The sequence below is a fragment of the Coloeus monedula genome, assembly GCF_965178545.1.
Source record: "Coloeus monedula genome assembly, chromosome: 10".
Classification (NCBI taxonomy): Eukaryota; Metazoa; Chordata; class Aves; order Passeriformes; family Corvidae; genus Coloeus; species Coloeus monedula.
In genome coordinates, this window is record NC_138790.1 from 11,731,953 (window position 1) to 11,746,900 (window position 14,948).

General features: G+C 37.9%; 1 protein-coding gene across 1 annotated transcript in view; it reads right to left on the reverse strand.

Annotated features, from left to right (window-relative positions):
- Positions 1-14,948, reverse strand: part of SLC9A9 (solute carrier family 9 member A9) — a gene marked incomplete at both ends in the record, with an annotated part of 176,634 nt that overhangs the window by 91,945 nt on the left and 69,741 nt on the right. The window contains 2 exons of the mRNA XM_082287798.1: positions 4,379-4,467; positions 14,631-14,739. Of these exons, the coding sequence (XP_082143924.1) occupies positions 4,379-4,467; positions 14,631-14,739 (198 nt within the window). The remainder of the gene's footprint in view (positions 1-4,378; positions 4,468-14,630; positions 14,740-14,948) is intronic.

A 14,948-nucleotide genomic window follows, 5' to 3' on the forward strand; every position in this document is an offset into this window, starting at 1 on the left:
TTGATGGCCTTGGAAATCTTTTCCTACCTCAATGATTTTGTTATTCTAAGTCTATATTGAGACTATACTATAACATATTAGGGACAAGGGACTATAATGATTTGATTTGCAGTTTTTTGACAAATTAAAAACATGTTTTATGACTGTTTTTTCAACCTGTTTTGATTAAAGTGATTAATTATAATAAATTAATATGCTTAAACCCACAATCCTTTTACACAAAAGTGTCTTTGGAATGCAGCTTAATTTCTGATCCAGCAATCAGCTGATTGATCCTTAGCCAGCGTCCTTGTTGGAAAACATGTAGCTGCATCATCAATGAGCTAGGAACATTTTGAAAGCTTCATGTATTTTCCAGGGATTTCCAGGAAATATTAGCCACTCCCCTGCAAAGTGATGACTTTTATTAATCTGAGATAATCATGTCTGCTTTATAGTGTGGAGATTAAAATTTGAAGCAATCAGTACTATGTCCATCAGTGAGCAAAGCCCAAGATCAGTCTGAACTTTCAGTCCTCTGGTGCAAACTGATTTGCTCAAGCCTCCTCGTGAGACATGTCTTGGTAAAGTTACTCAGAAGTTAAGCACCACTGAGCTCTCTTGGTGTACCTTTACCTCATTTTCCTGCCTGTGTTAAACCCTGGAGGTGAAGTGCCACTGAAATCTTAACTTGGAATCTTGTGCACACAGCACGCCCTGTGCAGCTGAACAATCAGGCCAGGAGCTCTTGTCTCTAATGCAGCTGTTCCCTTAATGGGTTTGCTATCAGGAGCAGCAAAACAGATGAGTAACTGTTTAACTTCCAGCGTGATTAGAAAGGCTACTACATCTAATGTGAGAAAGCAACCTTCACCAACAGTTTCAGAGGTTACCATGAGAACAAGGCTTAGATTGGGGAATGAATGGAGGCAGGGCAGAGTGTTACATACTCCCTTGTTGGCTGGACATGCTTTCCTGTGTCTTCTTGTAGTTCCCTGACTGTTCTTCCATAGGTGATGCATTTCAGAATTCCCTTTCCAGAATTTATAACTTGCTGACACTATTTTGGCTGCAAAGAGAATTCTCCATACCCTTGCACACTCAACCAAAGTGAGGTATTGCCCTGACCCATTCTTATCATTGCAATTGTTCCCCAGAGTTAAAGGAACATAACCAGCAAATGATTCAACTCATAAGTATGATGGATAATATTTATGGCTATTAGTCAGTACTCCACCACTAGGAAAATGTGCTCGTCTTAGCTTGGCATTTGAGTGAAAGTGATAGAGGGCAGAGACTAAAGAGACCAAGGAATGTCTTATCTTCCCATAGGAAACACAGTGCATCCCTTTCTAGGGGTGACCTGTAGGGATTTACACTCTGCCCACTTTTAACAAACCAGGGATTTCTATTTATCTCACAACACCCTACCCAGCCACTGACTTGTAGCAGAGCAAATCAACCCACCCAGCTGTACATCTGAAGCCTAATGAAAAATCTGAGCTGTAATGTCCCAAGATTTAGAAGCAACTGTCTGGCTGCAGCCTAACGTGAGGTCAGATAGCAGCTGTAAATAATTCTAAAGAAAGCTGCTCAGAATCAGATAGCTTTCGATCAGATCCCAGCAGCTTCATCTTCTCCTTCGCTAAAGATACATTGGATAAATTAAACTTTAAGTGCCTGAAATTCAGGAGCGCTCTGTTTGACCTAACCTTGTTGCCATGGAGGGCAGAGTCAATCTCATTGTTAAAATCATGATGACCATGGTCAGGTCAAGGATAAGGACTTAAAAATACTGCCATAGAACATCACCCATGTTAAAAAATGTCTGTAAGAACACACAGAATGTTTATAAATACTTAATGAAATGGGGATAATTGAATTGAATGAAAACTATCTAAAGCTTCCATTTTCACTAAATCTTTGTTATATTACTTTACTTATGACAGTGTCAAAATAATTCATTTATTTCTGAAATAATTAATGTTGCTTTATGGTTTCAGATTCTGTAAGTTTCAGATACCTGAAACCTAATATGTCTCTTTCATGGAATGTTAAACAGTGATTGATGGAATAATAAAGGATACATGGTGACTAATAATTACATGGCATCTTTTAACAGGCCTTTTTTATGGATGTTCTTAAATTCTCATTTAAGAACTGTAGATAAGTCCTCATTTTACATCAATGACCCAAGAAAACCTTTTTATTTTTTTAGAGCAAATGACGATGCATTATGGGAAATGTAGAAGCTGGGACTAGGGTCAGAAATACCTTCTCTATCACTGCATACTGGATTTTACCATCAAGCCATAAAATATTAAAAGCAAGTAAAAAATGTAAAGAAAATAATGCAGAGCAGTAAAGAAAAGCTATTTGTTTAAAAACAGCTAACACAATTTTTGCAATCTGATTTACAGTTTTAAATCTAATTTCCATGATTTTTGTTAGCTTCAGCTTCAGCCTTAACTCACTCTTTTGTCAGTGTGCATTACATTTCAGCACTCCTTACTGAAAGATTTGTCATACTGTAACAAAAGAGAGAGACTGCTTTGGAATAATTCTATAAAAGAACTGAACAGCCTTGATTTTGGCCAGTAATGAGTAACAAAAATGACTTAGATTGGGAGCAAAGCCAACTGTGTGAGCAACAATATTCATTTAAATTGCACTGACGTTATATATGATTATGAGAATGCCCAGTGTGTGGCTTATTAAATTTGCTTGAAGAGAATTCTTGGAAGGAGAGGAAGAAAGAGGCAGTGGAGGTCTCACTGAAACAGCTGCATATGAAAGGATAATATTTGGATTAGAAAATAAATTAGAAGAATTCAAAGGAATTCAACAACAATGTTTGAACCATATCGCAAAGGAGGCCGAGGATTAAGGGCTTATGTGGAAGAGAAAAACAGAATAGGAAAGAGTGCATAAAACTCAGAGCTCCATAGAGAAACACATAATCTCTTTTCTGTGTGTTCAAGGGTAAATCTGGTTTATTTTCACTATTTTGTTTTGCACTTGTTGAATAGGAGGGAATAACAGAGTAAGCATGAAAAAAACCAGGATGCATTTAAACAAAATGTTAGTTAATTCTGCAGCTGAAAAGCTTCATAGATGATTAAAAATATCACAACCTCGGCTTTTTCTGTCTCCCTCGGAGGCTAGGCATCACTAAAACATGCAGATGAATCCCTGAAAAAACCTTCTATTCAAATTGTAAGTTATGTGCAAAGGGAGTAGTGGCACATGTAATTTAGTCTTTCTGCAAAACAGAAACAATTCTATAATAGATTTCAATGTTCTCTTACAGTACAGTTATCAGAGAAAGGTTAGTTCTCTGCTGGAATACTTTCTGAAAGTATCAGCCTCTGCTGGTATGAAGAAATACAATTGAAAAGACTTATACTGTTCAATAGATAACACTTTATTATAGGAGTACTGACCAGAAACTTTTCTGTGATTTAAAATCTGTGAGACTCTAACAGTTGAACGGATACTGTGGCCAGTACTTTTTTTCTATCAAGCTGTTTTTGATAGAAAATTGGATTTTTGATTAAATTGAGATGTGCAAGAAGTGATGAAATTTGCTATGTAAAATTTCCAATACTTAAAAGAAAGGAATTGCTGAAAAAGGCACCATATTATGTCATGAAAATTATAGTATTGGACCATGTATTTCCATTTTGTTCTAGGACATAGATTTCCTACAACCTGGGGTTCTTGGGACATATGAGTCAACACTAAAAGGGAAGAAAACTGCATTTAAATGACTTCTTACAGTATCTAGGTGGTGACAGGGTTGTCTAAAATTACTCCTTATGCTGAAAAGTATTTTGAACTCTGAATGCCATAGATCTGAGAACCGCCTCAAGTTTTAAAAATTAATTACAATTGTACTAGTAATTTGTTCAAACAAACCAGATGATCAAATTTCACATTTCTTTCTAAACTCTAAATAACACAATGGAAAGAAAAAATCTCTGTCTTTCTAATTATGACCATTTTTAATGAAACAGAAATTAAATTATGTCATTGCTTAAATCTGTGGGGCAGACTGCACTTCATACAGTCCCTTTGCAAAAATCTGCAGGGATCCAATCTGTCAGACCACTTCTGTCTTACTTACCAGAGCTCTTTGATTTCCTTAATTTTGAAGAATTTTTGTATGGAAGTTGGTGTAAGCTGTTATCTCCATACATGTCTGATATTTCAGGTCTCTTGGGAAGAAGAGATTCTTAAATTCTTATATTTTTGCTTATCCAGGTAATCTCCAGTCTTTCCCCTGATGAAGACATAAGCCTCTGGCTTTGCATTAATGTAATCCCATCCAGCTATATTCCAGTAACTGTTATTCCTTACACCAGTGGAAGACAAGATATCAGTTATTTCCATGCCCTACCTGTTTAGTTCTCATTTTGGAATCTGGTGACAGATTGTTGTAGGTGTAATGGGCCTGTGTGACTCCACAGAACAGGACAGCAACAATGCCTGAAATGCAAAGAAAAAACAGAGTTGGCTTCTTCTGTTTTCTTACTTAGGCTTGCAAAAGGCTGCATGAAAAAGCAAATTAATCTGTTAACAGCTTTTTATAACGAAAGAAATTTGAGAGATATGTTCTAAGGACAATCATGCTTTCGTAACATTTCCACTGTTGTGTATTTGGAAATACAAAGGCTGTAGAAAACTTGTTTCAATTAATACGTGGTATGATCCAACCATAATCTAACTGACAGTAATTGTAAATGCAGGACTAACAATCATAATATGTAGGACTTTGGATTATTTGAAAAAAATTGGCAGGCACTGAATAGGAAAGGAAAAAGTAGTTTTGTTACATTTAAATGGTTTGAGACCACTTGGTACTGAATGACTGCAACAGGGTAAAATAATTTCAGTCTGTGCCTGATTGTAGCTCATCACAAGCAGTGGGTAACAATATCAGGGAGAACAACATCACATTGCTTAAAAGTGATCTGGCAGCTGCAAGCTGTGCTGCCCAGAGCAACCAGGTCAGTGACTGTAGACACATGGCAGCAGTTATAGTCCCAGCTTCTGGAAGGGCTGGAGGAGCAGGGAAGCAGGTTTGCCAGGAATAATAATAACAAGTTTGTTTTATAGTGATATTTTTCAGTACTTCTTCCCTGGCCCTGGTCCTAACTCACTAGAATCACAGAGTAACATCACTGTAATGCAGTATTGTAATTAAAGTAGCTGATAAGATTGTAAAGTCTGGACACAGATAGTGCAGGAGAAACTCACACAGGAAGCAAACAAAAAACCAGTGCCCATCAGTAGCCATACGTAGATGCCCATGGAGGAAGAAAGCTCTGTGTTTTTGTTAAACTCGGAGCATGTGTACATAGGTAATTATTTGCACAGCAGCTCAGGGCTTTCTCATGTCCGTTCTGATCGTCGTTCCCTGAAACCCTGCACACATGCCTCCTGAGGCACGTGGAGTGGCTGGGCACAAAGCCAGCCAACAGTGGGATCGCTGTGTGCCCAGCGTCTCCAGGGCTCACATATACACAGTTTTCCACCATCCACCCCACCGTGCTTTAGTCCTTGTGCCTTTCAGCCCTCCTCCTCCCTGCCTCCTGTGTAGGAGCTGCAGCACGCCTTAATTAGCCTTTTAGTTTTGCTTCTTCATGGTCTGCTCTGCACATGGCAAGATAGATTTTAGCTCACAGGCTGCTCACGTGTAATGACATTATACTGATAAGTCTGAGGCAACAAAGCAAGCAGAAAGATGCCTGTCCAGGTTTAGGCACTATTCATCCTTGTGATGTGATTGTACTACAGCTTTCTAGGCATTTATAGGGTTAAACAAGCATGAACTGAAACATATAAACTAGCTCTACTGGAAGCAAAGAGCATGAAGTGGAATGGTGAAAATAATCTCAGTCTGTTCCTCCAGTCCTGGACTGGAAACTGGACAAAACTTCCTCCTTCTTCTCCAGGATGGTTTCTCTCCTGACTTTATGAGGGCCAGCAAGAAGGGGCTCAGTAACAGGGGAGAATGTGCAGCACTGCACCTCTAGCACAGCAAACCCAGTACAAACAATCTGCTACTTCAAAAGCATTAATAGGAGCAGGCCAGGCTTCAGAGTTCCAGGACAAAATGGATGGCAACACACTGAACTCGGGTCAGTTGCCTCAAGCACTGGTGCCTCAACAGGTTCTTTAACAGGCTTATCCAAATTTCTAAAAGTTTGAACTTTAGCAGCAAGAGGGCCCTTGAGGCAGGTGAAATATCCTCCTGCCCTGAGACACAGCACTGATAAGGAAACAAATCAAAGTAATAATTTAGACAATGCTGAAACTATTTTATTTGGGGAAGATTTTGTGTGTGGGCTCTGCGAATTGTCACATACCAGTTAAATTAATCATTACCTTACTATGCCTTTCTTTAGACTCTCCTTAGATTGCTAACTGAGAAAATATTGGGTAAAAAATCCAATTTTCTTTACTTGCAAGCCCCTCTTTTTTCTGGGAAGAACTCAGGCCTGGCATTAATATGCCTTTGATGGAAGACAAAAGTATGGAGTAAATACTTCTGAGTTGATTTGGCACAAGGGACAACTGGCATCAGAGAGAAAATAAGGAAACAAATATATTTTTTTCCCCCCACAAACCACTGTGGACATTTTCTTTGCTTCTGGCTTCTCTTTATATTGTAAATTTACCTTTTCTGCTTCTACAGAACACTTACTCTTTAGCCAAGAGAAATTCCACTGAGCTTTTCATGTGTCTTTGTTTCTTAATATTTATTTTCTTAAGTCTGTTTTGACATTTATTTTTTTCTAGCTACACTAAAACTTTACTGTAAATAATGTGGGGAGTGGTGAGATTTTCACTGCATAAATACATTCTAGGGAGTTTATATTTTTGTGAGGTCTAATTGCTCTCATAAATGTGTCTAATTCTTTTTTTCTCAGTAACTGTGCAGAACTGATCTGGGGAATTTAAAAATTCTCAAGGCATTAATAATATGCAATGGGATGCTCAAACAATGACATTTCAGTTAAAAATACAGCAAATCAGTAATGTGGCTAAGTATCATCAGCTCCAGGCTCACTAACCAAAATGGAGATAAGAGTTTCTGATGCAGTTTCTTCTCTAGTAATCATCAGGGTGTCAAGTCTTGCATTTTGAAAATTGACTATTTAATTCAACTGTGATTATAAACTGCTTTTGACTGCTCAGAAACTGTTAATTATGGGTAGTGAGAGAACTGAGAGGGTGTCATGAGGAATAAAATGGCTTAAATCTGATTTTGCAATGAGAATAAATGAACTGAACCTTGCAATTATGCAAGTGTAGAAACCAGATACCCTGTTTCCAGGGAAGACTGGGGGAATGCAGTAGAATATTTCAATTGCTACAGTTGAAAGCTTAATATGTACCAGCCATGCCTCTCACAATGAAGAGTTCATTAAAAGGCTTGGAGAAAATTGTTTGTAATGATTACCCATAAAAATTATTACTTCAGAGTAATGACCAATTACATGTTAACTGAAAAGGAAAGAGAAGTACTGAAAGAGGCAAACACAGAACTCTTTAGTTACAAGGAAAAAGCAATCTGGATTTATTTGTAGGACTAACAAAGCTGGATTTTGAAGTTAAAGCTGGGTAGCAAAATACTGAATGGACAGAGTATGGCACATAAATGAGGTGGTTTTTGTGGGCTTGATTTCGGAGAGAAACAGGTAAGAGCAAAAATGACAATACTGGAGTTGTAAACAGAAAGTATCCATTAGATGTTGGGAGGCAGATAAAGCAGTATGGCCCTTTTACTAGTCCTCAATTTCAGACTGTTGGAGACAGCTCACTCGTTATATTTTTAAGTGGAAAAATTAGCAATTACTGAGACATTTAGTACTGCAATTGCAGCACAAAAGGCTAACTTAAAGTAAGCAGGGAATGTTTAGTGTTGAAATAGGTGGTCAGTTTTTAAGTGCAATACAGCTCCTTGTGTTCATTAACAGATTACGGAAATTTTTCTCTTAATATAGAAAATGAGACACTTCACAGAAAAATGATTTTAGTGACTAGTAAACTTTCAGCTGCAGGTCAACCTCTTTGAAGAGGTTTATTAGAAATAAAAATCCTTCAATTTTATTCGATTTTTTTTTATAACAGAGGAATAGAGGTGGCTTGTTAGCTGCTAATACAGCTAGGGAACTTACTTTAGTTTTTACAAATACATGTAGATTAAATGGTTAAGTCAAAAGCTAGTAATATAAATATTAATATTTTATTTATTTATTTATTTATTTGACATAAAAAATATAGGAGAGGAATGTGTATATTTAATAGTATTTTGCTGATAGTGTCAGCCTTAAAATGATAGTGTGGAAATTAATTTAAAAGTGCTAATCTGAAAATAGCTCCTATAGTCTCACTAAAAGGCAAAATCTTTTTTTACATCATTTCACAAACATGTAGAAAGCAATGTCGGAGAAGAGCAGCATATGCAATGTGCTTTTAATGCAAACCTGTGAGTGGCCACAATCAAATCCTGAGAATCTGCTAATTTGAGAGACTAAAACTGACATTTGTCTCCAGCTGTCAGGTCTTTTGGTGGTAAAAAAGGGAATTTAGAAAAAGAAACCCCCCAAACCTCTGCCTTCTGGGGAAGCAAAGGAATAGATAAAAATACAGCTTCATTTCAAAAGATCTAAAAGCAAACTGACCAGTTTTCATCCCAGCTTTGAAGTTTGCCAGAGCTTCTGGGGTGCCCCTCTAAAGACGCACAACATCATGAAATCTCACAGTAAAGCAGAAGGAACTGGCCTTTCATCGAAGGTGGTGAAATGCATGGAAAAGGGAACAATGAGGACTGGGTAAAAGAGAAATTATTTATATCAGATAAATTTGCTTTAGAGTAATATTTATGTCAGAATCTCCACAGCATCTATTGGGATGCAGACTGAATGTGTGAGTGGCAGGAAACGAGACTTTGTGGTCTGCCTCAAATTGCTGCAGTAATAAGGCCATACAACAATATCCCCGTTCAGGCTGTTTTCACTGCGGTATGAAGCGTGACTAATCATTTTCTCAATACTAAAGGAAGGACTTAAGGCTTCATCCACAGACCTGCACCAATGCAGAACCAAAGCTTGTGCTTTGTTAATGAGGCTTTTATCTCTGGAGTTGTCTTAGGTTGATTTTATGTTGAAATGAAAGAAAGCAATAGAAGATAGAGGTGAGGGGATTTTTTGTCTGAGAACTGTTCATTGGTATTGCACCTGACTGCTTCAAGTAAGACCTGGGCTTCAGTGTTGTACTTTTGTAACCCCAAATGAATTGCTGAATTCAATTTAGATTGGAACTCCCATGGTGACATATAACAGCTTTTATTCTGGACATGTTAAGAGTGCTTACCCTGTTTGTTCTGAACCTCTGCACTAGCAATAAGATTCCACTGTCCACATTTTAGGCAGCTGATCTTTGGTCTCAGCTTAATACCTTGCTAGAAGATGTACTTTTCTCTAAAAACATGCACCTTTCTCTTTTTCACTTACTGCCTTAAAAGGCAGTACCTACAGCAGCCCCTAAATTAGCCAGACCCAAGCCCTGACTCCAGTAAGGGATTTGCAGCAGACAAGCTCATTGTCATCTATCTCTGCACAGCAGTGCAAGTGCCTTCTTCTTACCTATGAAGAGCCTGTTTTCTTAATTAGGCTTAGATTTCATCCTGTGCTCCTGAGAGTGGCAGAACTAGAGCTTACAAGAGTTGTGGTCTCTTTCCTTTTGACCTGGAAGCCAAGGTATCCCTTCTCCCTCCTTACTGGCAGGAGTTTTCCTACTCTGTATGACACAGCATGGCACATTACTAATGAATAAAGAAAGGAAAACCACACAGTTTAGAATTTAAAGCCCAGAATATCTTCCTTGTGTAGAATAATGTCAGCTCAGTGAACTAAAGCCCATCAGGCACCAAACTGCCTTGGGCTCACAGTGCTCGGTACTGAAGATAGAAATGTTTTAGTAGATCCCTTCTGGGAGTGTCACAAGAAGTACTGGTCACAGCATTTTAAAAAAGCAGTGAGGTAGATGACGGATTGTAGACAAATCGCAGCAAACAGATAGGAGAACTGAACAGCATGAGGATAAATGCACTTTGTCAGCAGTATTAAAGAAAATGGAAGTTGGTGACATTTACTCTTGCTATGTCCTAAATACGAAGGTAGCACAAAATTGCCCCAGCGAGGGACCAGATCTTTAGACTCATCCTAGGTACCTCATTCATAGTATGCTGCTTATTTATTTTTGGAGGAAAAGGAGGAAAAGCTTTCCTGCTTGATAGAGTCTGTGAGCCCCTGAATAAGAAGGCAGGTGTCACAAAGGCAGGCACATCACAAAATGTTCAGACAAGGATTGCTGAAGGTGAGGAAGCAGCAGTAATTTATTATCACAAGATTTCCATTTATAATGATCAGAAATCAAAGGGCTCTGAAAACCAGTAAAGGAACAAAAATGATGCTCTCCAACAATTTTTTCTTTCAAGGTCTATTGTCTTTTTTGTCTTCATAATGCAGGTCTTTACTGTGTAAAAATCAGAGGTGTTTGGCTGCAATTTTGATGCCTTTACTCTGAGTCCCTATGTGACTTTGAAGATGCATCAGTTGAACACATACATGCAAGCCAATTCCCATACATATGCTTGAGTGTACTTCTGCAGGTAAATTAATCTCTTTTTATTTGAATATCTACTCACTTCCAACAGCTGTAGATAGAGAAGGTCTAACTGAGATGACCATTAAATGCCCATGTTCATCATGGAACCTTCCCCAGACTGAGTGATCATTTAAAATTTAGAAAATTTTGTTCATTATAAAACAAGAGAACAAGCAATTAATAAATGCTAGATGTACTTTCCTCATTTATTTCAACAAGTGTTTAATTTAAATTTTTATGTTTTTTTTTTCATAGCCTACTAAGTAAATACTATGTAATGAAGTTTGCAAATGAAAACAACTCTATTACCACTAATCTTACTCTAGTATTCTGTTATTACAACTTTGCTCAGCAGTCAGGAATGATATACTTCAGGGCAAATGAGAAAATGCATAAATTAGATTTTACTGTATAAGAATCAATTTATCATGCATATGTCACAGCTTGATGATATAGCTATAAGATTAATAACCATAACATTAATTTATAATTTCCAGTTCCCAGTATAACAATAATTGTGTAGTCACCCCAGATTTTTATTTTGATTTGCTGTTTTGATCACATCCATTTTTCAACCAGAGTCAGGCCCATATATTGTGTGTTATATATCATGGGATATCTTGAGGCAGAGGAATGAAATATTCTCTAAAATACTGACCTGTAATACTCTCCATTTAAATTTTATTTTAAAAATCTGCAAGCTAAACAAGTGAACCCTACCACCTACTTTACCCACTAAAAAGCCAGTATAGCCCATTATTTCTAAATTATGAAATACTTCAATATTACACTTCAAAAAGCTCAGAATGATTGAAGGACTGCTGTGGAAAGCATTATAAGACTAAAATTATTTTGCAATTACATTACTTAATAGCTACAGGGAAGTACTGATATCTAGTGTTAATCCTTTGAAGTTCATTTAGAAGGAATGAACAGAGAAAACACAATATCCAAGGAATATGAAGATGAATATAGGCATAAATGTCTAATGGAACAAGTTAATTTTTGAAGCGTGTCAGCTGAATTCAGAGAGTTCAAACTAGGAGTGTGGTCCATTGAATGCAGTGGTGCAGCTGTGCCATTGCTGGAGTGAGGCTCTCTGGATTCTCACAGCTGCTTTCAAGAACAGGCACAGTTGATTGTAAAACCAGAATGTCCATGCTTTGAGACAGACAAAGGGCAAAGCAAGAAAGCTGGAAAAGACTGGAAGTGGTGGAGTGTGGGTTAAGAGTTGGCTGTGTCCTGAAGGATGACTGACTTTTCCTGGCCCCCCCCTGCCTTTTGCAACAGGGGCTTTGTGTGTAACCCACCTGTGTGGGGACTGCACACAACTGCATTTTGCACAGGTTTCCTTAGCACAGGTACGAGAAATCACAGCTGAACCAAAGTCAGTTGAAAATGTCTTAACCATAGAGTATTTCTCCTGCTGAACTGGGAGTTTAAAATAATATTTTGAAAGGAGGGGAGTTGAAACTATTTCAGAGGAAATTGAGACAAGATGAAAGCAACATCAAAACTGGTTAAGCCAGACAACTAAAGGGTAATGTCAGCACAGTACTAATAAAGTAAATGCATTTATAAAACACAGCTTTGAACTTCTGAAGCCACAAGAAAGGCTCAGTGATTTTTTCCATAACAACATCTTCTGACAAAAGCCTTTTACAGAAACTAAGTGACAAAGATTTAACCAGTAAAAGTTTCAAGACTAAACTTTGCCTTCTCACAACAGTGTAATTAAAAAATTTCCACCTGAAACTCAGAATCCATGAATAAATACTCATGAAAAAATGCTAGTGACAGACCTAAAAGGGCTTGGTAATTTTTATTAGGATATATGTGTTGGTGAATTAATTGTCTTTCCTCCATCAGTTCCTTTTTTGATAAGAATTAGTTATATTTCCCAACAATTTGCTATTTTTTCCCTTAAATTGAAACTTTGGTTCCAATCTCTTCCTTTGTGTCTGCCTCTGTCCATTTAAAATTCCTTACCACGGCTACTACCACCATCTGTGGTGTTCAATAATTAAGTCTTTTATTTCAGATATTTTATATATTACAGCAGAAAAGAGCAATGAAACACTCTTCAGGGTAACTACCAGGAGAGACTCTGCTGTCTATCATCTCATTTGCAGTATGCAAAAAAGACATATGCCAATTATTTTTGTCTGGACATACAGTCTGTTCCTATGCCTGAGAAATGGAAATTACCTTTGGTGCAGCACCTGAGGCTCTGAAAGACATTAGTGTTTCCTCTACAAATCTACTTTTTCTGTGTAGTGTATGATCAATTGCTCAGTTGCTGAAACATAGCATCCTTATGCTCTGTGAGGAATGCGTTTTAAAACAGTCCTTACTTGGAAGTCACTGGGTTAAGAAATCAGTACCTCCAGTAGGAGGCAAGTGATCAACAATAATCCTTCTTTGCTTCTGTTTTTCTGCAGTATTCATGCCACATTTTTAAGAGCTTGTTGAGTCTAACCCCAGGCAGCAGCTCGGACTCCCCCAGCTGCTCACTCCCTCCCCCCAGTGGGGTGAGGGGGAGAATGACAAGGTTATGAGTGAGAAACCTTCTTCCTCCAGCTTCTCTTGCTCTGGAATGGGTCAGCTGGGATCAGCTGTCCTGGCTGCATCCCCTCACAGCTTCTCCTGCGCCCTCAGCCCCTTTGCTGGTGGAGTGGGGTGAGGAGCAGGAAATCCCTTGGCTCTGTGTAAGTGCTTCTCAGTGATACCTGAAATATCCCTGAATTAACAATGCTGTTTCCAGCACCACATTAGCTACTGTGAAGAAAATTAACACCCAAACCAGTACAGAGCTGTTAAGAGACAAAATGGACTTTAATTCAACCTGTTATCTGATTTTCTTGATGTAATGAAATACCACCCTTTTGTTCAGTTCATGTGACACTGTTTTTATTCATTGGCCTGAAGAATTTGGCAGTAAACAGCATGAAAAGTTGTATAATTAGTAAGAGAAAGATGCCAGAAGATGAGGATGTTAATACCCATTCAGAAATAGTTTGATTGTGTGGCTGCTATTAAAAAAGTAACATGATTGCTCCAGAGAACTCAGTAAAAATATAACTGTTGCCTTCAAAAGGCTTTGAACAATTTTGCAAACAAGCCAGCATGGTGGGCATTACCACTCCATTAAGCATTTTTCTTCTCCTGATTTTCCCTGACACGAAGTAGAGCACTAGATTTCAGGGGTGACAACCTCCAGAGCATTAAAAACAATCAAGGTCATACAAACTTTGTTCTTTTGAATCACACTGTACAATAGGTTGCTGTAGAGGTAAACTATATCCATTTACAATTTTTGCCTAAACATCTGTGTACACTTTAATGGAGGCCCTGGGTACATAATTGACTGTGATTGCACAATTTTTTTCCTGGCATTAATGAAAAAACAATCAGATAACACATCTTCCTACCTGTCACTGGGACATGGCTGTGCCAAAGATGTACATGTAGGTGCACTGTAAAAGATGACTTTTTTTCCTAAATGCAGAGGTAGATACCACCCACTGGCCCCTGTTCACTGTTTATTATTGATAATTGGTCTCAATTATTGATAATTGTGAAAAATGAGAAGGGCCCAGGACACGCAGTGTGTGCAGAGGAGCACACAGTTTCTGGTAATCACATGGTACTGCCTATTTCCTTCCTTGTACTTACTGTTATCTTTGGTCCCATAGCTGGCCAGAAAATAGGGGGATTAATAGAAGAACTAATAGGGATGGGATAATGCAGGGAAGAAAGAGTGAGGACTTGAGCCTGATCTATTATGTCTTTGTCTGGAAGACAATTCAATGTCACTACAGATTTGTTCTTAAAGATGAAACAATCTTCAATATAGCAACAGGCTTTTAGAAGCTTTATATATGATGTCATGCCTAAAATAAACCAGGCCTTTTACCCACACTAGAGGCATATTATAAAACTGCTTTTAGTCAGTTAATTGCAACACTTACCTGTAAGCCCAGCAGCTTCTGCTGATAAGAAGGCACTCCAGGATAGGAGGAAAAACAGACCTGTCTCCAACATAGGAAACTCACACAGCTTTGTAAATTTTGTCAAGTGCTAAAAGATTACTAAGGAAAAATAAAAACCCAGCTGTTTTGTAGGCTAAAATTAGCCCAGGTCTGATAAAGGATGAAAGAAAGCAAGCTTCCCCACCATACTCATCTATACGTTTTGAATTTGGGAAAAACTGCACAGCTTCTAACTTTTCTCAAGGAGGAAAATCCAGAACAGATTTTAAAGTCAGCTATTTTAAGTACTTTTGTGGA